Source organism: Myodes glareolus, chromosome 17, assembly GCF_982192425.1.
Source record: "Myodes glareolus chromosome 17, mMyoGla1.1, whole genome shotgun sequence".
NCBI lineage: Eukaryota > Metazoa > Chordata > Mammalia > Rodentia > Cricetidae > Myodes > Myodes glareolus.
This window is the reverse complement of record NC_142042.1, coordinates 67,403,980-67,425,104: the sequence shown is the minus strand read 5'-3', so window position 1 is coordinate 67,425,104 and position 21,125 is coordinate 67,403,980. Positions and strand designations below refer to the sequence as shown.

At 52.8% G+C, this 21,125-nt stretch overlaps 3 protein-coding genes across 3 annotated transcripts; 1 reads left to right on the top strand and 2 right to left on the bottom strand.

Moving 5' to 3' along the window:
* The first annotated feature begins 45 nt into the window (after positions 1 to 45).
* Mex3a (mex-3 RNA binding family member A) lies at positions 46 to 9,076 on the top strand. Its single transcript, XM_085678127.2, has 2 exons — positions 46 to 944; positions 3,934 to 9,076. Exons 1-2 carry the CDS (start codon positions 491 to 493, stop codon positions 5,031 to 5,033), a joined length of 1,554 nt encoding a protein of 517 aa, XP_085534253.1. The 5' UTR covers positions 46 to 490; the 3' UTR covers positions 5,034 to 9,076.
* A 601-nt stretch (positions 9,077 to 9,677) lies between these two features.
* On the bottom strand, positions 9,678 to 16,942 carry Rab25 (RAB25, member RAS oncogene family). The gene is made up of 5 exons (XM_048454730.3): positions 16,668 to 16,942; positions 13,602 to 13,797; positions 11,433 to 11,626; positions 10,960 to 11,040; positions 9,678 to 10,640 (listed from the first exon to the last, which is right to left on the bottom strand). The coding sequence occupies exons 1-5, from the start codon at positions 16,705 to 16,707 to the stop codon at positions 10,513 to 10,515; spliced, it is 639 nt and encodes a 212-aa protein (XP_048310687.1). The 5' UTR covers positions 16,708 to 16,942; the 3' UTR covers positions 9,678 to 10,512.
* A 1,087-nt stretch (positions 16,943 to 18,029) lies between these two features.
* Positions 18,030 to 20,602, bottom strand: Lamtor2 (late endosomal/lysosomal adaptor, MAPK and MTOR activator 2). The gene is made up of 4 exons (XM_048454742.3): positions 20,438 to 20,602; positions 19,937 to 20,099; positions 18,441 to 18,530; positions 18,030 to 18,202 (listed from the first exon to the last, which is right to left on the bottom strand). The coding sequence occupies exons 1-4, from the start codon at positions 20,503 to 20,505 to the stop codon at positions 18,146 to 18,148; spliced, it is 378 nt and encodes a 125-aa protein (XP_048310699.1). The 5' UTR covers positions 20,506 to 20,602; the 3' UTR covers positions 18,030 to 18,145.
* Between the last annotated feature and the right edge of the window lie 523 nt (positions 20,603 to 21,125).

Sequence of the window (21,125 nt, the reverse complement as noted above, 5' to 3'; positions counted from 1 at the left end):
TCCCGTCAGTTCCATGCTGCTCCATCCAGTTCATTTAAAACAAAAGAGTTTGAGCGCTGGAAGGGGCTGGGCTCTATTGGGGGCCACTGAGCAACGCTCCGGGACTGGGGCTCGGTGCGGGAGCCTAAGGGGGCGTCTGCTCGGCGGAGGGTAGACACTCCGCGTCCGAGGCGGAGGGGTGGGGGCCAGGGCCCGCAGCCCCCCACCCCACCCGTCACCCGGGAGCGAGAGGAGATCTGCTTTCTTGGTTTTGCTTCTTTTCCCCCACCCCCACCCGGGGGCTGGGGCGAGGGGAGTCAGGTTACAGGGTGCTTGGGGAGGGGGGCTTAGGGGTGGGTCTATCTTTCTATCTCGCTTTCTTCCCCCCTCCCCAGCTCTTTGTTCCCCCTCCCCACACACCCCCTCCTCTCTCCCCTCCCCTCCTCTCTCCTCTTCTCCCTTCCACCACCTCTCTCTCTCCCTCTCTCTCTCCCCCAGCTTTTGTTTCGCCATGCCTAGTCTAGTGGTATCTGGAATAATGGAAAGAAATGGGGGCTTTGGAGAATTAGGATGTTTTGGGGGAAGCGCTAAGGACCGAGGGCTGCTGGAAGACGAGCGCGCCCTTCAGCTGGCGCTTGATCAACTCTGCCTCCTGGGTTTGGGGGAGCCCCCCGCCCCCACGGCGGGCGAGGACGGGGGAGGTGGGGGGGGCGGCGCCCCCGCGCAGCCGGCCGCCCCCCCGCAGCCGGCCCCGCCGCCGCCGCCCGCCGCGGCCCCGGCCGCCCCGAGCGCGGCCCCCGCGGCGCAGACGCCCCAGCCCTCCGCCGCCCCCAAAGGGGCGAACGACGCCAAGCTCTGCGCACTCTACAAAGAGGCCGAGCTGCGCCTGAAGGGCAGCAGCAACACCACGGAGTGCGTTCCCGTGCCCACCTCCGAGCACGTGGCCGAGATCGTGGGCAGGCAAGGTAAGCGGGTGTCCGGACACTGCGAGGGTTGGAATGGGGGCTTGCTGTCCCCGGCTCTGAAAGTTCATCGCTTCCCTCTTTGCCCGCCTCTGGCTCTGTCCCTTTCCCGACAAAGGGGGCCCCGCCCCCTGCCCAGATTCCAAGTGCCACAAAGTTCCCTGGTACCCCTAGTAGGGACGACTCTCGGGACCCTTCCTCCCCTGGGGCTCCGCCCGTAGACAAAGAAATATCCTGGAACTGGGAGAGGAAAGGGGAGGGGGAGCTGCCTCCCAATCCCGGGGTCTGTGCGGAGGGGGTGTCGGCTCCGGGCTGGAAGAACTGACGGAATGTGCAATTACTTGGAAGTCCTTACTCTGGTATCTGCTTGTAGACTGGGGAGGGGGCACTCCTGGGACCTTCCGCCGTTGGAGTTAGGGACTCTGAGCAAGACCCGGTCCATGAAGCCCGACTGAGGATCTGTCTCTTTGTTGGGCTGAGTGTAGGAATGAAAGGGGGTGTGGCCCAGGGGAGGGTCCCAGTCTGGGGAGAGGTGATGAGGAAGCCCTTAGCAGAGTGGGGTCCTGTGGTCGTCTGCTAGCCCTTGCATGTGTGGGCCCTTGTGTTTGGGGAGGGTGTCTCTGAAGTGGTACCAGCCCTGGCGTGGGCCTCTCCTTCTCCGTCTTGCTTTTGTTCTGGGCTGGCCACGGCCTGGAGCCAAGGGTCTAAAGAAGAGTCTCTGAGTGAATGCGTGGGACAGGGCAGGAGGGGCATGTCGTTGAAGGGGGCAGAGAAACCTCCACTTGGAAATTTGGTGGTGGGTACATGTCTGGGTGGGCTGGGAGGGGTGTTGGATTAAGCCAATGGAGTATGTTACCACACCCTCCTCAGCCCGGCATCCCTAGGTGGGTGGGAGTTTTGGTAAGTACCCAAATTGAGCAACCTGGATCTTGGGGACCCTTCCCCTCCCAGCTTCGGGGTGGGGGGAGGAGGAGCGGGATTTGGATATTGCAAAGGGGCTGGGCTGAGAGGTGGAGTGGGGGAGGAGCTGCCCCACTGTGGGGAACAATGGAGGGGCTGCATTCCGCGGGAGTAGAGAAGGAGGGCAGTTCCTGGCAGTTGGATGGGGAGGCAGGCTGTGGCCCCTACTCCATATCCCACCTCATCCACCCTAGTATTGGAGCTGGGGGATTTGGAATGGGGAGCTGAGTGGAGGAGGGGAGCTTGCCACTCCCCTGCACAGTGCCCCCTCCCTCAATCTCTTGGGGTGTCTGGTTTAGAAAGTTGGATTTCCCCTCCGTCAGAGACACGGGGGATCCAGAGCCTGGAACTGGGTGGGGATATTAATATCTCTGCTTAGGTGAAGTCTTGGAAGGCACCAGAATTTAATGGAGTCCTTTTCTCTTCTGCCTCCTTAGCAAATGTGTCTATCCATCATCAAAGTAGAATTTCTCTTCTTCAGAAAACATATGTCCTCCCATCCCCATTCCCGAGTAGGTGGAAGTCCTCTCTGGTCTGCTGCCGCAGTTTGAGAGTTTCTCTGCCTCCTGCCTCCCTTCTAGAGATGCTTCTGTGTTGCAGAAGCCAGGAGGATGATGCTCTGGGTTCTCTAATGCCTGGCCTCTGGCTTTTCTCCTTAGTCTTATACCAGGGCTTGACCTCCCAAACTTCCCAACTCTCAAAGACACCTAGCTCCCACTGAAGTTTATGGTTCCAAAACTTAAGAACCGGAGCCTAGGTGCCCATGAGATGGCATATAAGTTGAGGTGGCAGAATGTACTGTGCTTTGGTCCTCCAAGACTCATAGAGTGAACCATTGCCAATAAAGCAGCAAGGATGTAGGCTTGACAACAAGTAGGACTTCTTAACTGCCAACAGGTCTGAAAAGAAGGTCAGGAGTCAAATTTTCCTTCCTAATATATCTTAAAGATATGTTCTTAACCCATCGTGTCCCTCCAGTACATTAAGGTTAAAAAAGACACTATTTGGAGTGGAGAGGGAGGAGAAAGAAAAAACAAGTTCACACAGAGGCCTGCAGTTGAGGGTTGGGCAGAGTGGGCACTTGTCTTTGGATTGCTAGTGTGTCAGCGGGGAGATGTGCCTGGGGAGCCCAGGGAGTTTGCGTGAGTCTGTGTGCTGGGGAAGACTGAGATAGGAGAGGGTCTGTGTACACGTGAAGGGTGTTCTGTTCACCCCACGGGACTGCTTGCTTGGAAGGATGTACTCTGCCCATTGCTTCAGTACCCTTAGGGACATGTCCTCACACTCCTGTCTGGAGGACAGCCATTGAGGTCTACAGCCCACAGGCACAGCCTTCTCCCGACCCTCTCTCCGCAGCTTCCCAGCCCTAACCTGCTACTCCTTCAGAGCAGGAGCATGGGTCCAGAAATGCCCACTTCCTCCCTTCTCAGCCTCCAGCGCATCTCAGCCCTGCCTGGGGCTGGGAACAAGAGCACAGCTCCTCCTCCTCCAGATGATAAGAACTTCTACTTTTCTCTCTTGAAATTCTCACTCCTCGACCCCCACCCCATCCTGTCCTCTCCCACAAGTCCCACACTGAGTGTCAGGTGCTGCAAACTTTATGATGTGGAGATTCACAGAGAAGATGTGGGGCAGAAGGCATGGGAGGTCACAGCACACGGTGGTCAATAACCCTGGGTGAGCTAGAGGACACTCTTTTAGTGAATGGAGGTCACAGTAGACTGTGCCTTAATGAATGCATTGGAGTTTTGAGCAAAGATCAGGAGAGGTGACTGAGAGGTTGGTGAGGTGGAGGGAAATGGAAGCGCAGGTTCTTAGGGGAGAGTTTGTGAGCAGGTTTTTGGTTAGCCGCTTTTCTGAAAGGCCCTGAAGGAGGCGGTTTTGGAGGAGTGTATCTGGAAGACCCAGAGTGGTTGGTACAGAAGAGAAACATGGGGTGGGCTGTGCGTGTGGCAGGTTCCTGGGAGGCTGGGATTCTGGAGACATCCCAGTACAACCCTTGTCCTGTGAATTTCTTTCCTACTCTGCTCAGGCTGCAAGATTAAGGCTTTGAGAGCCAAGACCAACACCTACATCAAGACACCTGTGCGAGGTGAGGAGCCCGTGTTCATGGTGACTGGGAGGCGGGAAGACGTGGCCACAGCCCGGCGGGAAATCATCTCAGCAGCTGAGCACTTCTCCATGATAAGAGCCTCACGCAACAAATCTGGCGCCGCCTTTGGTGTGGCCCCTGCTCTGCCGGGCCAGGTGACCATTCGTGTTCGAGTGCCCTACCGTGTGGTGGGACTGGTGGTGGGCCCCAAGGGAGCGACTATCAAACGCATCCAGCAGCAGACCAACACATACATCATCACCCCCAGTCGGGACCGCGACCCGGTGTTCGAGATCACCGGCGCCCCAGGCAACGTGGAACGTGCGCGGGAGGAGATCGAGACGCACATCGCTGTGCGCACCGGCAAGATCCTCGAGTACAACAGCGACGGCGACTTCCTGGCTGGCAGCCCCGACACTGCGCTGGACAGCCGCTACTCGGACGCCTGGCGGGTGCATGCTCCGGGCTGCAAGCCGCTTTCCACCTTCCGGCAGAACAGCCTGGGCTGCATCGGCGAGTGCAGCGTGGACTCGGCCTTCGAGGCCCCGCGCCTAGGCGAGCAGGGCGGGGACTTTGGCTACGGCGGGTATTTGTTTCCGGGCTACGGCGTGGGCAAGCAGGACGTGTACTACGGCGTGGCGGAGACGAGTCCCCCGTTGTGGGCGGGCCAGGAGAACGCCACGCCCACCTCGGTGCTCTTTTCTGCCTCTTCTTCTTCGGCCAAGGCACGCGCAGGCCCACCGGGTGCACACCGCTCTCCAGCCACCTCTGCGGGGCAAGAGCAGCTGGCCGGGCTCCCTCGGCGACCGCCTGGAGAGCCACTGCAGGGCTTCTCTAAACTGGGGGCGGGAGGGCTGCGGAGTCCAGGCGGCGGGCGGGACTGTATGGTGTGCTTTGAGAGCGAAGTGACAGCAGCCCTGGTGCCCTGTGGACACAACCTTTTCTGCATGGAGTGTGCAGTACGCATCTGCGAGAGGACGGACCCAGAGTGTCCTGTCTGCCACATCACCGCCACGCAAGCCATCCGAATATTTTCCTAAGCTCCCTGTCCCTGGTCTGGGCCCGCTGCCCAGGGTGACACCCTGGACCTGTAGGGCCTTTTGGAAAATCAGTGACTACAGGGCAAGGTGCTTAGAAATATTCGCTCCCTGGGGTGGGGAAGGGAGGCATGAGTGGCTGAGGGGGCAGCCACTTTCAGAACCTCTGGTTACCCTTTGGGAGGGGGCCAGACCGTAAGTTTTACTAGAGTTACAACTCTGATACCTCAACACACCCTTAAATCTGGAAGCAGCTATGAGAAGCTTTTGTTTAGCCTGAAGTGTCCACCAGGACATCCTGACCTTTCCCTTCTCCCCATCTGTGTGTCATTTTACCCCTTCCTCTGTGGAGGGGTAAGAGAACACAGGAGGGGGAGAATTGCCATCTGTAACCAGAGGTGCTCTTAGTGATCCCCGCCCCTCTGGTCCTGACCTCCACCTCCTAACATAACCCTTTATCCCCCTCCCCACGCATATCCGGAGTTCCCAACAGTATGAGGGAGATGGGGGCCTATCAAAGATCTGGACTGGAGGAGGAGGCCAATCAATAAAGGGCTCACAACTCATCTGTCTTACAAAGCTGGGCTAGAGAGATCTGGAAAGAGGGGCTTCTCTTTTTGCTTGGCTTTTCCCCAACTTTTCCTCTGGGTTTGCCCTTTGCTTTTTTTCTATTTCTTCAATCCCCCCTCCCCTGGCTGTCCTCTTTGTCTTTCTTCCTTTCCCCCTTCCTGCCCCTTCTAGCCCAGCTTTGGGGATACCATCCTCCTGGGGAGAAGTGCCCCCAGTTCCTCTTCATGTACTGGATAGCTCTGTCCCCCACTCCTCCAAAGAACCAGTTCCAGTTCTTGATGGAATGTAGCCGTAGACTCAGTGACAGTTCGAGAGAGAAACTGATAATGGGGGTACGTAAGGGTTGAAACCCACCTTCATCATCTATGGGCATTATACTTAGGGAGCACTTCTCCTGGGTCTTCTGGCCAAGGGAAGGGAAAATGAGAAGTAGGAAAAGTCTTGGGGCAGGAAAGATGTGGATGGACGGCTCCCCCTCCCCCTCACCTGCAGTGGCCTACCCCCTGACCTCGCTGCACCAGCTGGACCATTATTGAATCCGTATTAGCCACAAATCATGAAGTCTCTGTCTTACCCACTGGCTGAGGAGAGAGGCCAGATCTTTGGTGAGGGTCAAGTCTGGGCAAAGCATTGAGGCGCAGTAGGGCCTGTTACAAGAATCAGGTGTTGTGATAGGGCCTGGCACCCTTTGTCTGTCCCGCAGCCTCCTACCCTCCTGGTTCCGCTGGCCGGGCCGGGAGAGGATGGGTGATGGGGAGGCCCGGGAGGCCCAGGAGATGCTTGTATATAGTCAGGTGGGACTGAGCTCTTCCTGCTCAGAAGTCCCATTCTTCCTGGATAGGGAAAGGATGTGGGATGAGGGCACAGAGGGAGGTCCTCTCTCCCCTTTGCCTATTGTGAATTACCTTGCCTCTCCTCAGCCTTCCCCTCCAGACCACCAGCCTGGGAGGGGAGAGGAAGGAGGCCACAGCCCAGAAAACTGGCCTGTGGCAGCTTCCCTCCTTTCCCCCAATGTGAGCCATCTTGAGATGTCTGTACAATAGAAACCAAACCAAATGGGCACCCTGGGTTGCCCAGGGGCAGGGGATGGGAGGGGGCGGGAAGAAGGGATGTCTGTCTGTCGACCCCCTCCCCCTCTCCCCCCACAAAGGCAAAGACTGTTACACTGGGGCTCCACAGATCCAGTCCCACACCCTTGCGGAGTGAGCCTTTCCTAGAAACAAGCGCAAAACGCAAAAGTGAGCGACAAGAGAGAAAGCAATGAGGGAGTGAGATGGTGACCAACAGGAGAGGAAACAAAAATAGCAAAAAAGAAAAAAAAGCAGTTCTTTATAATTTAATATTCTATTTTAATAAAGGCATTTATTACCGTATAAATGTAGCAAAGAACCTGGGCTAATATGAAAAAAAAGACTTTTTATTAGGTAATTTATTATATGAAAAGGATATTTTATTTTATGATAAAGTGATCCTTAAAAAAAACTTTAGAAGGTTTAGAATATATGTAGGGAGAGAAGAAAAAATACATTTGTATTCAGAGTTAAATCTTAAAAAAGTTTTTAATATATGTTCGGGTTTATGTTCTTTTTTTCCCCCACTTTTTTTTGGGGAGAAATATCATTTGCTTTTCTTGGGGGAGCATCCTGGGATGGCTGGTGGAGAGAGGGGATGGGGAGACGGTCCCTTTTGGGGCCCCCACCAGTAGATTGGATTTCATTCCGAGGGCTCCCCTCCCCCTCCCCCTCAGGGGAGCCGGCAGAGCCAAACAAAGGAAGGGATTAACCAGAAAGGAAGAAGCTTTGGGACTAAGGACTGAGGGTCCTGGGGTGTCCCCTCCTTCCCCTACCCTGTGCCAGGGGCAAGTGAGGGGGAAGGCAGAACTGAGGCCTAGCAGGCCTATGGAAACCCTCAGAGGTGTGAGATTTAAGAGAAATAGATTTTTTTTAACCAAAAAAGGAAAAAAATGAGAAAGAAAAACCGAGGGGTTTAAAAGAAGAGAATACTACAAAATAATTCAAATTTATTTCATATAATCCTAGAGAAAGAAAGAAGATTTACTAGTTACTTAGTAGACGATACTCAGATAGTTTAAAGTTTAGTAGCGTTGTGGGCCCCTGCGCCCCGTAGGAAGTATAAAGGTAAGGGAAAAAGATAGAGGCCGGCTGAGCTGCCCTACCCGGGAACGGGGCTGGAGCAGGCTGCTAGCTCAGATTGGGAGCTTCCAGTCTGCTGGGGTTGATTCTGAGAATCCTTAGGGTTTTAAGTGTGGGACAGGTACACTTGGGCGGCTGTCCCAAGGTCTTTGCCAGGGTACACACTGGTCATCTGAAGCAAGGTGAGACTGGGCATCTGTCGGGAAGTCCCTACTCCTAATGCCCAACCCTCACCCAAGGCAGCAGCTCCCAGGCCACACTGAGGAGGTCCTTGAAGTCACCTCAGTCCATCTTGCTACAGGTTGGTTCAAGAGCAAGGTATAGCTGCTCACCAATGAGCGTGCAATGCTTGTCGGCCCAGCTTTGCCCGGCCCGTGCCGCGGTGGGAGCGGCGGTGCAATCTAGTGCTGTTTTCCTCACAGGTGCAGTGTTCTTTTTTATTTTTTGACACAGGGTCTCTAGCCCAGCCTGGCCTTAAACAAGCAGCCATCTTCTTGCTGCCTCCAATTACTGGGACTACAAGGCATGCCCCACCACGCTTAGCTTTGTGGAGTCTCAGAGAGTCACATCCCGAGAAATACTTTCTACTCAGGAAGTAGAGTGCGAATCTGGCCTGGGAGAACCTGTCCCCCCAAAGTACAGCAGTAAAAGTAAGAAGGGAGCTTTGGTGACCCCAGTGTAGCCCTAGTGTCCTGGCCTCCCTCCCTATGTTTAGATAGGGATCACCCACATGGCCACATCACATCACCTTCCCCACAGAAAACTGGAAGCCTGGCTTTTGCGTGTGAGAAATAAGCATTTTTAAGCACTTGCCTTGCATCAGCCCCCACTGGCAATCAGATCAGGGTGGGGAGAGGCCTCTTGGCTTTAGTCTGAGCAAGCAGTACACCAGCTATGGACCCTAGAGCCCAGACACACCTCCCTCTCCCCAGTTACTCTTTTCACCCCATCTAGAGACTAGAGGTCCCCCTGCCCTCTTTGCCCTAGGACCCTCAATAGTTTGAGATGGTAGCATCTGGGCAAGGGAAGAATTTCCCCTTGCCTACTGAGGGCGAGTGCTTGAGAGGTCAGGTGGGTGGGTGGAGGCGGCCCTGGGGCAGTAGAGTAGGATCGCGGTCAGACCTGACTTGAGGCACCTAGTGACTCTTGCAAATCACCAAGGAAGATGTTCAAATGCAAAACAAAGGTGGGAAATAAAACAGACCCGTGAATAATCAAGTCAAAGTGATGCTGCACACGATGCAGAGAAACCAAGGAGGGGGAGGGTTAATGTATTAAATGTGCGATTGAGAAGTTAATTTTATTAAAAGTATTATTACTTAAGGCTCTGTCTTTCACTGTATGGCAACTGGAATTGCACTGGGGCTGGTGCTCTGGTGTGGTAAATGGGTATTTCCAGCGTTCCCTGGAAAAGATGTTGAGAGACAAAATCCTCCCCCTACTCTACCAACTTCAGTTCTTCCCTGTTTCAGGATAGGGGAAGGACTGGATGGGGTAATCCCCTCCAGTATTAGGAACCTCTCCTGAGTACATATACTAGGCTGGCCCTGCTTCCTAGAATCTTCCTCCCACCTCTTGCCCATGGCATTAAAGTGACCTCAGTTCTTGGCACCAGAGCTTTGGGTACCAGATGGTGCTGGAGGATGGTTCCTTTTGTTTTGTCTTTCAAAAACCCCTCCCCTCCACACAATCTTCCATCCCCCACCTGCCCTAGGGGTTGGCAGAGGAAAGGGTAGGCAATTCCTGCCCCCTTGGCACTGTCCCCAGACCACAGAACTCTAGAAGCAGGCCCTGAGGGGCAGTGGATATGGTAGAGATGACAGAATGGGATGGAGAAAGGAATCAGGGACTCAGGAGAAGTCAAAGTTGGAAGGGCAGCCCTGACAAACAAGGGACAGATGGAAGGCAGCGGGAAGGCCGGGCGTGTCACAAAACAGCTTTATTGGAGGGCCCTAGCCTGTGAGGGGTGTGGGCGGATGCTAAAGATGAGGTAGGGCATGAGGGCCCTAGCCTGTGAGGGGTGTGGGCAGATGCTAGAGATGAGGTAGGGCATGAGGGCCCTAGCCTGTGAGGGGTGTGGGCGGATGCTAGAGATGAGGTAGGGCATGAGGGCCCTAGCCTGTGAGGGGTGTGGGCGGATGCTAGAGATGAGGTAGGGCATGAGGGCCCTAGCCTGTGAGGGTGTGGGCGGATGCTAGAGATGAGGTAGGGCATGAGGGCCCTAGCCTGTGAGGGTGTGGGCGGATGCTAGAGATGAGGTAGGGCATGAGGGCCCTAGCCTGTGAGGGTGTGGGCGGATGCTAGAGATGAGGTAGGGCATGAGGGCCCTAGCCTGTGAGGGGTGTGGGCGGATGCTAGAGGTGAGGTAGGGCATGAGGGCCCTAGCCTGTGAGGGTGTGGGCAGATGCTAGAGATGAGGTAGGGCATGAGGGCCCTAGCCTGTGAGGGTGTGGGCGGATGCTAGAGGTGAGGTAGGGCATGAGGGCCCTAACCTGTGAGGGGTGTGGGCGGATGCTAGAGATGAGGTAGGGCATGAGGGCCCTAGTCTGTGAGGGTGTGGGCGGATGCTAGAGGTGAGGTAGGGCATGAGGGCCCTAGCCTGTGAGGGTGTGGGCAGATGATAGAGAAGTGGCAGGGCATGAGGGCCCTGGTGCTTGTGAAGTGTGTGTGGGGGGACTCAATGGAAGAGAGAAGTCCTTCTATTGGGTGGGAGGGGCCGAAGGCTGAAGGCAGTGACTCAGGGTTGACCATGACTGAATTCAGAGGCTGATGCAGCAAGCTTTCTTCTCCCCAGGGCCAGAATCCTGTTCAGCTTGGGCATTGCCCAGGGTGATGGCATTGGCCCGGGTGCTGTTCTGTCTCTGCTTGGATACCTTTGCAAAGATCTCTAAGAACAAAGGGCAGTAATCAGGCCAGAAGTTTAATGTTCCACCCCCTAACCATGCCATTTCTGAGCATAGGTGGCCACCCCAGAGTTTTTGCTGGAAGGAAGTAGTTTTGACACCTTGGTCTTGTCTGGGTAAACAAAGAACCCAGATTCAGCCCCCTAAGAAAACGAGGTCTTCTGGTTCCTTCCTTAAACTCTAGGATGAGTGGAGGGATAGAGGTGGGACCAGTGGCTCTGAGGAGGCTGGAGGCCTGCAGTGGACTGGAGCTAGGACAGGGTATCCCACCTGAAATGGAGCACCCAATGTGGGCAGGCTCACCTTTGAGGACAGTCTGAAAAGCCAGCTCCACGTTGGTGGAGTCCAGTGCCGAGGTCTCCAGGAACAGTAGACCGTTGTTTTCTGCCAGGAAAGGAAGCACACATTAGTTGTGGATCATGGCAACAGCAGTGACTTTTATTTAGTGCTTTCTATGTCTTTTTTTTCTATATGCAAAACCCTTGGTAGATAGTAGCTCATCTAATCCTTTATACAATCTATAGGTAGGTTCATTTAGGAACATAAAGCCTAGGAATGCAGAGAGAGTGAAGAAGGAACTTGCCTCGTGGCCTATATCTAGTAACTGACCAAGAGGAGGCCAGATGCTGTCTCCTAAAGTCTCACAGCAGGGAAGCAGGGGAGGCTCATGGGTTCCCAAGGGGACTGGACACAGTGAAGCACCTGGGGGATAGACCACTCCGAGCCCGAATGTATGGGTAATGGAGAAGCTGGATTGAGTGGAAGCAGACCCTCACCAGCAAACATGCAGGCCTCCTCGGTGGGCACCTCCCTGGCCTGGCTCAGGTCACTTTTGTTCCCCACAAGCATGACAACAATAGTAGCTTCAGCGTGGTCATATAGCTCCTTTAGCCAGCGCTCCACAACAGCGTAGGTCTGGTGCTTTGTTAGGTCAAATACCAGGAGTGCCCCTACCGCTCCGCGGTAGTACCTGTGTGGGGTTGAGAGGAAGGGATGGACAGAGCACAGTCATCAAGCTAAATGCCTGACTTCAGCCTTGCCCACCCACCAATGCCCACGTGGACTCTGAGCAGGTATGCCCCTGGATCTTCCACTTTTAATGTCTTCCTTACACAGCGGCCTCTTCCTCTGGCATCTTTTCAGAGTGAACCACATGCCTGCCCCTTGAACCAGTCAGTACCTGGCCTGAATTCCTACAGATATTTAGCCTCTTTCTGGAGCCTCCGAGTTCAAAAGGCCATCTTCAGATTGGTGGCATCTAAATATTCCTTGTTTTGTTTTGGGACAAGAACTCAATATGTAGTACAGATTGGCTTCAAACTCAAGGCAATCCTCCGGCTTAAGCTGTTATTACAGGTGTGAAACACCATGTGTGGTTTATTCATAGTTTATTTATTTCTTTTAAAGATTTATTTATTATGTATACAGTGTTCTGCCTTTGTATGCCTACAGGCCAGAAAAGGACACTAGATCTCATTACAGATGGTTGTGAGCCACCATGTGGGTGCTGGAAATTGAACTCAGGTCCTCTGGAAGAGCAGCCAGTGAGTGCTCTTAACCTCTGAGCCATCTCTCCAGCCCCTTATTCCTAGTTTATAAACAAATCAACCAAGTCTTGTTTTGTTTGTTTGTTTGTTTGTTTGTTTGGGGGGGTTTTTTGACTTTTTTTTTTTTTTTTTGGTTTTTCAAGACAGGGTTTCTCTGTAGCTTTGGAGCCTGTCCTGGAACTAGCTCTTGTAGACCAGACTGGCCTCGAACTCACAGAAATTTGACTGCCTCTGCCTCCCGAGTGCTGGGATTAAAGGCGTGCACCACCACGGCCCAGCCTCAACCAAGTTTTTGGGTTTTTTTTAATATTTATTATGTATACAATATTCTGTCTGTGTGTATGTCTGCAGGCCAGAAGAGGGCACCAGACCCCATTACAGATGATTGTGAGCCACCATGTGGTTGCCAGGAATTGAACTCAGAACCTTTGGAAGAGCAGATAATGCTCTTAACCACTGAGCCATCTCTCCAACCCCTCAACCAAGTCTTATAAGAGGTCAAATAATTAGAAGTGGTGGGTGAGCGTAGTCCTTTAGTCTATATAACAACAACCCCTGCTTCCTGCTTCAAGTCTCTTGCGGTTCTATCTTCCATCATATATGATAGATCAACCACATCTCAGACAGCAGGACCTGACACTGACCATGAGTTGCTGGATATGATGCCAGAAGGCCTAATTTTCTGAGGCTTTATAAACTGCATATTCCAAGCTGGGGATATGCCTACTGTATGGGAAGCCATTCGATTCTGAGTACAATCCATCTATCCGGCCATTCATCCACCCACCCATCAATCAATCAATCAATCAATCAACTAATCTAATTTTAAAAAATAGTGACCAGGAATGGTGGGGCACACCTTTAATTCCAGCATTTAGGAGACAGAGGCAGGCAGATTTCTGTGAGTTCCAGACCAGCCTAGTCTACAGAATGAGTTCCAGACCAGCAAGGATTACATAGTGAGTTCCCGGTCTACATGTGAGCTCAGGCTAGCCTGATCTCTAAAACTTATGCCGAAGTCCAGCTAGCCCTGTCATTTGTGAGTGGACACATTGCCGCCAAGCAGAGCACTGAGCCGAAGTCAGGGTGCGCTCTTAGTTCATGCACCTATTTAAACAAGGTACCTCACTTCTTCCAGTAATACTTTAAAATGCTGGGTACAAAGGGCTTTGTGTCTTCCTGGGCACAGGAGAGGCTTAGGAAGTAGGGCCATGACTTGCATTAGAAGTCATTACATCCTATCTGTGCCTGTTGTCAAACACAGAACTTGTGTCTTCATGATTCCCATCACAGGGAGCACACAACAGCCTCTCCTGCCTCCCATCCTCCCACATCTCTAGTCCATAGAAGAGTCCTGGTTTCCCAGGATCCTCACAAACCCCCCAGGCCTGGGCTCACGCAGAGGTGATGGCTCGGTATCGCTCCAGGCCAGCTGTGTCCCAGATCTGTGCCTTGACAGCTGCGGTGCCCAGCATTACAGTCCGGGTGGAGAACTCAACCCCGATGGTGGTGCGGCTGTCGTGGCTGAACTCATTGCGGGTGAACCGGGACAGCAGATTGGTCTTGCCCACGCCTGACTCGCCGATCAGCACCACTGAGGAAGTGGAGAGAGGAGAGCTGAGCCAGGGCAGAGCAGCTCTGAGCCTACCTGAGCTGGAGAATCTGTTCAACAGGAAAGAAAGGAGTACAGAAAAGCAAGATGGCAGAGGCTGTGGTTGGCCACACTGCATAGGGCATCTTTGGGGTTGGGGGGATGGGGATGGACAGATGGACACAGACGGGCCAGAAGTATTCAAGGCAGCGGCTGCTAAGGCAACAGAGTCTGCCTGTGATGTTGGTAACAGAATGACAGTAACAGCTCTGGGCTGCTCACAGGGGACATGTGATTGATAGGGGCACGGGAAAGTTGCTGATGTCTGTATGTGAGGTGGAAGGACGAGGAAGAGGGGCTTGGGTGTGTTATGTGCTTATGTGGAAGAAGCAAAAGGTTGACAAGTGACACTTCTGTGGGTGACAGGGAAGGTGTAGAAGTGCACCTGTGTGTGCATGTGTCACTGCCTCGCCTGTGAAGGTGTGGGAGTGCACCTGTGTGTGTATGTGTGTGTGTGCATGTGTCACTGCCTCTCCTGTAAAGGTGTAGGAGTACACCTGTGTGTGCCTGTGTGTCACTGCCTCTCCTGTAAAGGTATAGGAGTGCACCTGTGTGTGCCTGTGTGTCACTGCCTCTCCTGTGAAGGTGTAGGAGTGCACCTGTGTGTGCCTGTGTGTCACTGCCTCTCCTGTGAAGGTGTAGGAGTGCACCTGTGTGTGTGTACACGTGTGTGTTACTGCCTCTTTTGTGAAGGTGTAGAAGTGCACCTGTGTTTGTGTGCATGTTACTGCCTCTCCTGTGAAGGTGTAGAAGTGCACCTGTGTGTGCGTGTGTGTTACTGCCTCTCCTTTGCTAGGAGAAGGGTCTCCATTCATCCATCCCCAGCCCTGTCTTCAGACCCAGGGCAAGGGTTTTAGAGTCAGACTTTGTGGCCTTTTTAAATTGTTTCATTTTAAGATGTATTCATTTTATATGTATGAGCATTTTACTTGTACGTATGTTTTGCTTGTACATATGGGTGCTTGGTCAGATGTCAGATCTCCTATAAACTACCATGTGAGTGCTGGGCATTGAACCTGGGTCCTCTGCAAGAACATCAGGGCTCTGCCCCGTTGAACCACCTCTCCAGCCCCTGTGTGACTTCTCGGCAAGCTGCTTACTTTCCTCCTCTGTAAGATGGAAGTGCCAGATGCTGACAGTTTTTTGTTTTGTTTTGTTTTTTTCTTTTCGAGACAGGGTTTCTCTGTAGCTTTGGAGCCTCTTCTGGAACTAGCTTTTGTAGACTGGACTGGCTTTGAACTCACAGAGATCTACCTGCCTCTGCCTCCAGGCTTACCAGTGGCTGACACTTCTAGAGTGCTTTCTTCATGTCAGCCACCATCCAGGACTTTATGTAGCCTCACCCAGAGGTGAATGTCCCCACTATTCCCATTTTTATAGACAAGGAAGCCCCCCCCCCAGTAGGCCTATCACACTGTACAGTTCAGTGTGCATGCATGAGTGCGGTAAGCCCTCATGGACATGGGATGTCATGCCTCTCCTGGACAGCTCCCTGTTCTCTATGGAACCTCTGCCCAATCCTGAGTCCTCCCGTTCATCTTCACATGGTGGCCATAGTGAGCATAGTTTCCCCCACACTTCTCCATGGTGGCACTGGAACCCCGTCTGTGCCAACTGGTAAGTACCAGAGAGGCCATGGGATCACTCAAAATGATGGACCGCACCAGGCATGTGAAGATAGTTTGGCACTGGGAGTTCAATAGTTAGGAGTCACTATACCACATCCAAGCCACAGTCCTACCAGTTTCCTTGGGAAAATGCCAGGAGTACAGGCTCCCCAGCACGGCCAGGGTGGGGCTGAGGTTGGGAGAGGCTGCAGGGTGTGGCGCAAAGGGAAGGAGAGAGCCGTCAGGCCACCAGGCCTTCAGGAAGTGGGCTTAGATCCACAGAGGGACCAAACACTTGAAGCTGAGAATAAAGAAGTAGGAAGGAGCCAGGCAGTAGTAGCGCACCCTTTACTCCCAGCACTCAGAGGGAGAAGCAGGAGGATCTCTGTGAGTTTGAGGGCAGCCTGGGCGACAGAGTGAGTTCCAGGACAGGCTCCAAAGCTACAGAGAAACCCTGTTTTGGGTCGGGGAGCAGGAAGGATGCATGCTTTGTCACTTTCAGAGATTGCCTGGTGGATACAGTGCCTAGTGTCTGAGTCCAAAGAAAGTGCAAAAGACCATCACACAGGCTCAGCCCAGGAGTCCCATGGAAGCTACCAGACATCTCATTCATTGCATTGTCCCAGCACCTTCCCCTCTATCAACTACCTAGCTCAACAATGGTCTCCCTTTCCCCTTCTATGCACCTGCTCAGAAAGATGGTGACTGTCTTCCTTTTTTTTTTTTCTTTTTCAGTTTTGTTCAAGATGGGGTTTCTCCGTGTAGCCCTGGCTGTCCTGGAACTCACTCTGTAGACCAGGCTGGCCTCAAACTCAGAGATCTGCCTGCCTCTGCCTCCCCAGGCTAGGATTAAAGACATGTATCACCACATGGCCCGAACAGACTTTCTTCCTCTTAAATTGGCTTTCTTCTCCCTCTGCCCCGAATGCGAGTCCTTTCTGAAGTCAGATTTCCATCTCTTGGGCTTCACCGGCTGATATTCCCAGGAACTTGAGCATTTATTAGAGACTATATAGCTTCCGAACATCTGCACCTGTAACCACTCCTGCCTGTACTCCTGAGCCCTGCTTTCTCTCCTGGAAGGAATGCTGAGCTGGGAGGGGGGGTCCAAGTAAGAGATAAAACACAAGAAGACACCGTCTCCTCTGGAAACAGCCTCTCTCCCACCCTCTCTGGAGCCTTCCCTTTGCAAGATCCCCAACTTACCCTTGAAGACAAAATTATAATCATCGTCTTTTCCAGTCATCTCGATTCAGCATGGAGTGAAGGTGTTTGCAGGTGCAGAGGTCACTGTTTGTTTATTGGTTAAATGGCCTCAACTCTCAGCTCTTAAGAAACTTGCACCTAGCTCCCCTCTCACTGGGGTGAGGGACAGAGGGCTGAGTTGAGGCCAGGAAGAGCCCCAGAAGCTCAGCTTTGGCAGGTTGGGCTACTCTGTGGGAGCTGGGAGGACGGAAGTTGAGAACAGGAAGAGCTAGCCAGCTCGACTGGGGACCTGGGGCACAGGTGGGTGGAGCGAGATGACGTCAGACAGGTTAAACAGGTTAGGTGTCTGCTTTCAGCCCACACTCCCTCAAATAGGAGAACCTTCTAGAGTTAACAGGGGGTGAGGTTGGTTTGCAGAAGGGGAGCTGCCTCTAGGCTGAGAGAGACAGACTTGTGGTAGGGCACAAGCTGCCGGGCCTCAGCTTTCCCACCGCAGGTTCTGGTAAAGACACATACTGGAGGCACCAGGCAAAGGGCTATTAGGGCAAGAAAGGCAAGCTGGGCACAGCATCTCTGCAGTGCAGAGCTGTAGGAGCTGCCCCAGCGTGCAGCTTCCAGCCCTTCCTTAACAGCCTCAGGCCAGGGATGGGCAGCGTTTCTCACTCAGGTGGAGCTGGGATGCTACCTGCCCAGATGGGTCCCTTCCTACTTACCCGCACAGCCTCGCCCCTTCCTATTTACCCACAGTTCCCCCCTTCCTACTTACCCGCACAGCCTCGCCCCTTCCTACTTACCCGCACAGCCTCGCCCCTTCCTATTTACCGACAGTTCCCTTCCTACTTACCCATGGTTTCCCCCCCTTCCTACTTACCTGCACAGCCTCGCCCCTTCCTATTTACCCATAGTTCCCCCTTCCTACTTACCTGCACAGCTTCGCCCCTTCCTACTTACCCACGGTTCCCCCCTTCCTTACTCACACAGCTTCCATACCTTTAACCAAGAACTTGAGAGGCAAAGGCAGGCAGATCTTTGAGGATGAGGCTAGCCTGGTCTACAGAGCTAAAATTGTTTAAGGAAAAGTCATTGCTTTTCTGATACTGGGAATGGTGGCACACAACTTTAGTCCCAGCACTTAGAAGGCAGATCTCTGAGTTCAAGGCAGCCTGGTCTACAAAGCGAGTTCTAGGACAGCCAAGGCTACACAGGGAACCTCTGTTGGCAGGAGTTAGATGAGGCCCTGCACTGGAGAAGTCTTGCCAACAACTGCTGGGAGATTTGGTGATGGGGGAGGGAATCCTCTTAAGTAAACCACCCCACTCATTCCCACGGCCCAAGTTCTTCCAGCCAAGAAAGCAGCTGAGACACAAGACAAGAATTGAAATTTATTTGGAAAAAGCCAAAGTACCACCTTCCTGTAAGTGGTCCTGCTCCCCCAACCACCACCCCCCCCTTCTTTGACCCCAGCGTCCATCACACTACTATGATGCTGCTACTTGGGTGAGGGGATCCTCCAGGTACTGCACCAGGGCCTGGGCCTGCACGGAGAGAGCACAAGTCAGGTCATACATGGCTCATGCTTAGAGGGATCTCAGATTGGCTCCCTACCCCATTCTGAGTAACCAACCAACCCAAGCCTACTCCCACTGCCCTTCAGACCATCTCAGGGACTGGGGAGATCTGAGAACTCCAGGAAGGGGCATAGAAGGGCGTGGACATTGTGAACAGATGCTGTGTTGGGGCCCAGGAAGGTGTGACGGAGGAGTGTGTACTCACTTTGGCCTTGAGCATTCCGAAGCCCACAGTCTCCTTGGCATACATACATAGCAGAAGATTGGCCACCCGAGTAATGGCTACACGGCCCTCCTAGTGGGGATGATAGATTGAGACATTCTGCTTGGCACCCTTAGTTCCTGCCTTCCCCAGGCGCCTCTGATCCTAGAGATATTGTTTCTCAAGCATGGCAGAGCAGGAAGTTCATCTAGGAAGCTTTGCCCCGCTCTTCAGACATGGGGGTCTGACACTGGATTCTGGCCTCGGACAGGTAATTCAAGTTATTCTGAGAAACCAAGTCTCCCAGAAACTGGGGTTTTCTTCTCTAATGCTAAGACTTGTCTCAACAGGTAAGGGACCAGGAACAATAACCCAATTTGTTTGTCACTCTTGCAGAAGACTTGGATTCAATTCCCAACACCCACACTGTGCTCATAACCATCCAGTTCAGGGGACCCAATGCCTTCTTTGAGCCTCCTTGAGGGCACCATGCATGTACATATGGTGCACATATATAACATTTGGGCAAAACTCTCATACATACAAAATAAAATAAATAAATCTAAAAAAACCTAACAGCAAAAAACAACCAAAACAACCACAACCCAACTTACATGTTTCCTCTTTTCCCATGGTATAGCTTTAAACAAAGATCAACTAAGAAGGTTGATCAACATTTAAAATAAAATAAAAACAACAGACGTCACACTGAAGTAAGAGAAGTGATGTTTCGAGAAGTGATGTTTCATGAAACTTATTTTAGTGTGGATACTAGGCTCTGACTCAAAAACAAAACTTGTGTTTCTGGGAACGGATCCTCGGACCCCAAAGTGCTTTACCACTGACTTCACCCTCTGTTCCTTAAAATTAATTTATTATGGCTGGGCTGTTGTGATTGTCTCTGGGCTTCTGCCCTGTGGCACCAGTGGTAGATTCAGCATCCAGTAGGAGTCAGCAATGTTTGGGAGGGGTGCCTGAATCCCAATGAAGAGCTTTCTCAGGCACCCCAAGGACCAACTGATTTGTCCTGCACACCATTACAGTCCAGGGTGCTGGGAACCAGGCAGGTCTCTTTATTCCTAAATCCTGCGACTTTCCCCATTCTGTGACACTCCATCCTTACTGACCTTTGACCAAGCATTACTTGGTTCTAGGCCCTTTGCAATTGCTGTTCTGTCAGAAATACTTGCAGAGATCTACCTGCCTTCATCTGTCTCTCAAGTACTGGAACTAGAGGCATAAACCACCATGTCCTGAACTGTTAGAAATCTTTTCCCAGCAGATAGATACATGGCATATCTGCTTCCCCTCTCCAATCTTCCTGCAGATCTTTTAGCAAATGTCACCTTTTCAGTGAGACTGACCATCACATTTGTCTGTGCCCTACCTTCACTTTTTTTCTTTTTAAATATCTATGTGTTTTACTTATTTGGCAAGGTGCGGCGGGCGGTGCACACCTTGCAGAGGCAAGTTCGAGGTCAGCCTACTTTACTTCATACCATGCAGTCCATGAGGATAAATTTGAGATTGTCTTCATTAAACGCTTGGTTCCCGTTCCGGTCATACGCGGCCCAGATGTTACTGGCGATGGCCGCGGTGACCCGGGCATCTGTGTCCCCATAACCGGAGTAGGCCAGCAACGATCCCTCGTTATTCAGTAGCCTGGCGAAGATGGGGCAGGATATCGATTTTAAAAAAAAAAAAAAAAAAAAAAAAAAAAAAAAAAAAAGGAAGGAAGGAAGAATAAAAAACCTGGGTTCCTATCTCAATTCCCTCTACTGGCGTTTTTAGAAGCAAGGATCTGCGCTGAATATATCCTGGAGCATGCTCTAAGCACTCATCGACTTCCCTTTCCGAGAGAGGCCCTCACGTAGGGATCCCGAAACGACCGCTCGCAGCACTAGCCGCCAAGCGGAGGGCTCCTTCCCTACCCCTACTGCAGGGAGTCGCGCGCCGCCCCATTCCAGCGCTCGCCACTCGGGTCCTTGCTGTGCACTCACAGGGTGCTCTGGACTCCTCCGGTGTTGGCTTGGCTTAGCACCTGCGTCAAAGCCTTGGGACGCAGCATGCCTGCGTCTCCTAACCCTGACCAGCACCCCAGACAACCCCAGTCACAGCCTGCCGCTCTCCGCCAGCCGCTTCCGCTGGCCCAGCAGCCCAGCTACGCGGCGTCCCGGGAGTTGTAGTCTCCGAGCCTATCCACTGAGGGTCTGGCCCAGTCCCCGCCCCGCGCGAGGGTCGCTGGGAATGGTAGTTTCGTGTGACCTATCAAGGAATTCTGGGAACTATAGTTCAGCTTCCATTTCAGACCTTGAGACTGTTGGGGGTAAAAAGAGCGGGAGTGCAAGGCTAATAGCAACATTGGAAGAACTTTTAACCCGTTCCATGAAAAGGGCACTTTCGTGCCTACTGGTCAATCAGCGATTCAATAATAAAGATCTGTATTTGTTAAGCACATCCTTAGCCGTGTTTCAAAGCAGTTACAATTCTGTGAGGTACGGCTGTCTTGACACCCAAGGCTCAGAGAAGTCACGCAGGCAAACTCCCGGTCTCTGAAACTGTCCTTAATGGTTATTCCTGCAGAGGTGTTACCATCCAGATTCAGGATCGAGCCCAGGCCAGGCAGAGATTGCGCCTCCAAAGAGAACCAAGTTACTCCAGGGAACGGAGACGAGGCGGCGGCGGGAG

Coding starts and splice junctions, on each gene's coding strand:
- Mex3a (XM_085678127.2), top strand. CDS start 491: ATGCCTAGTCTAGTGGTATCTGGAATAATGGAAAGAAATGGGGGCTTT. Junction 945..3,933: donor CGAGATCGTGGGCAGGCAAG/GTAAGCGGGTGT, acceptor TACTCTGCTCAG/GCTGCAAGATTAAGGCTTTG.
- Rab25 (XM_048454730.3), bottom strand. CDS start 16,707: ATGACTGGAAAAGACGATGATTATAATTTTGTCTTCAAGG. Junction 13,798..16,667: donor TTATAATTTTGTCTTCAAGG/GTAAGTTGGGGA, acceptor CCACTTCCTCAG/TGGTGCTGATCGGCGAGTCA. Junction 11,041..11,432: donor GGAGGCCTGCATGTTTGCTG/GTGAGGGTCTGC, acceptor CTTTCCTGGCAG/AAAACAACGGTCTACTGTTC.
- Lamtor2 (XM_048454742.3), bottom strand. CDS start 20,505: ATGCTGCGTCCCAAGGCTTTGACGCAGGTGCTAAGCCAAGCCAACACC. Junction 18,531..19,936: donor TTATCCTCATGGACTGCATG/GTATGAAGTAAA, acceptor CATCCCCACTAG/GAGGGCCGTGTAGCCATTAC. Junction 18,203..18,440: donor TCGGAATGCTCAAGGCCAAA/GTGAGTACACAC, acceptor CTCTCCGTGCAG/GCCCAGGCCCTGGTGCAGTA.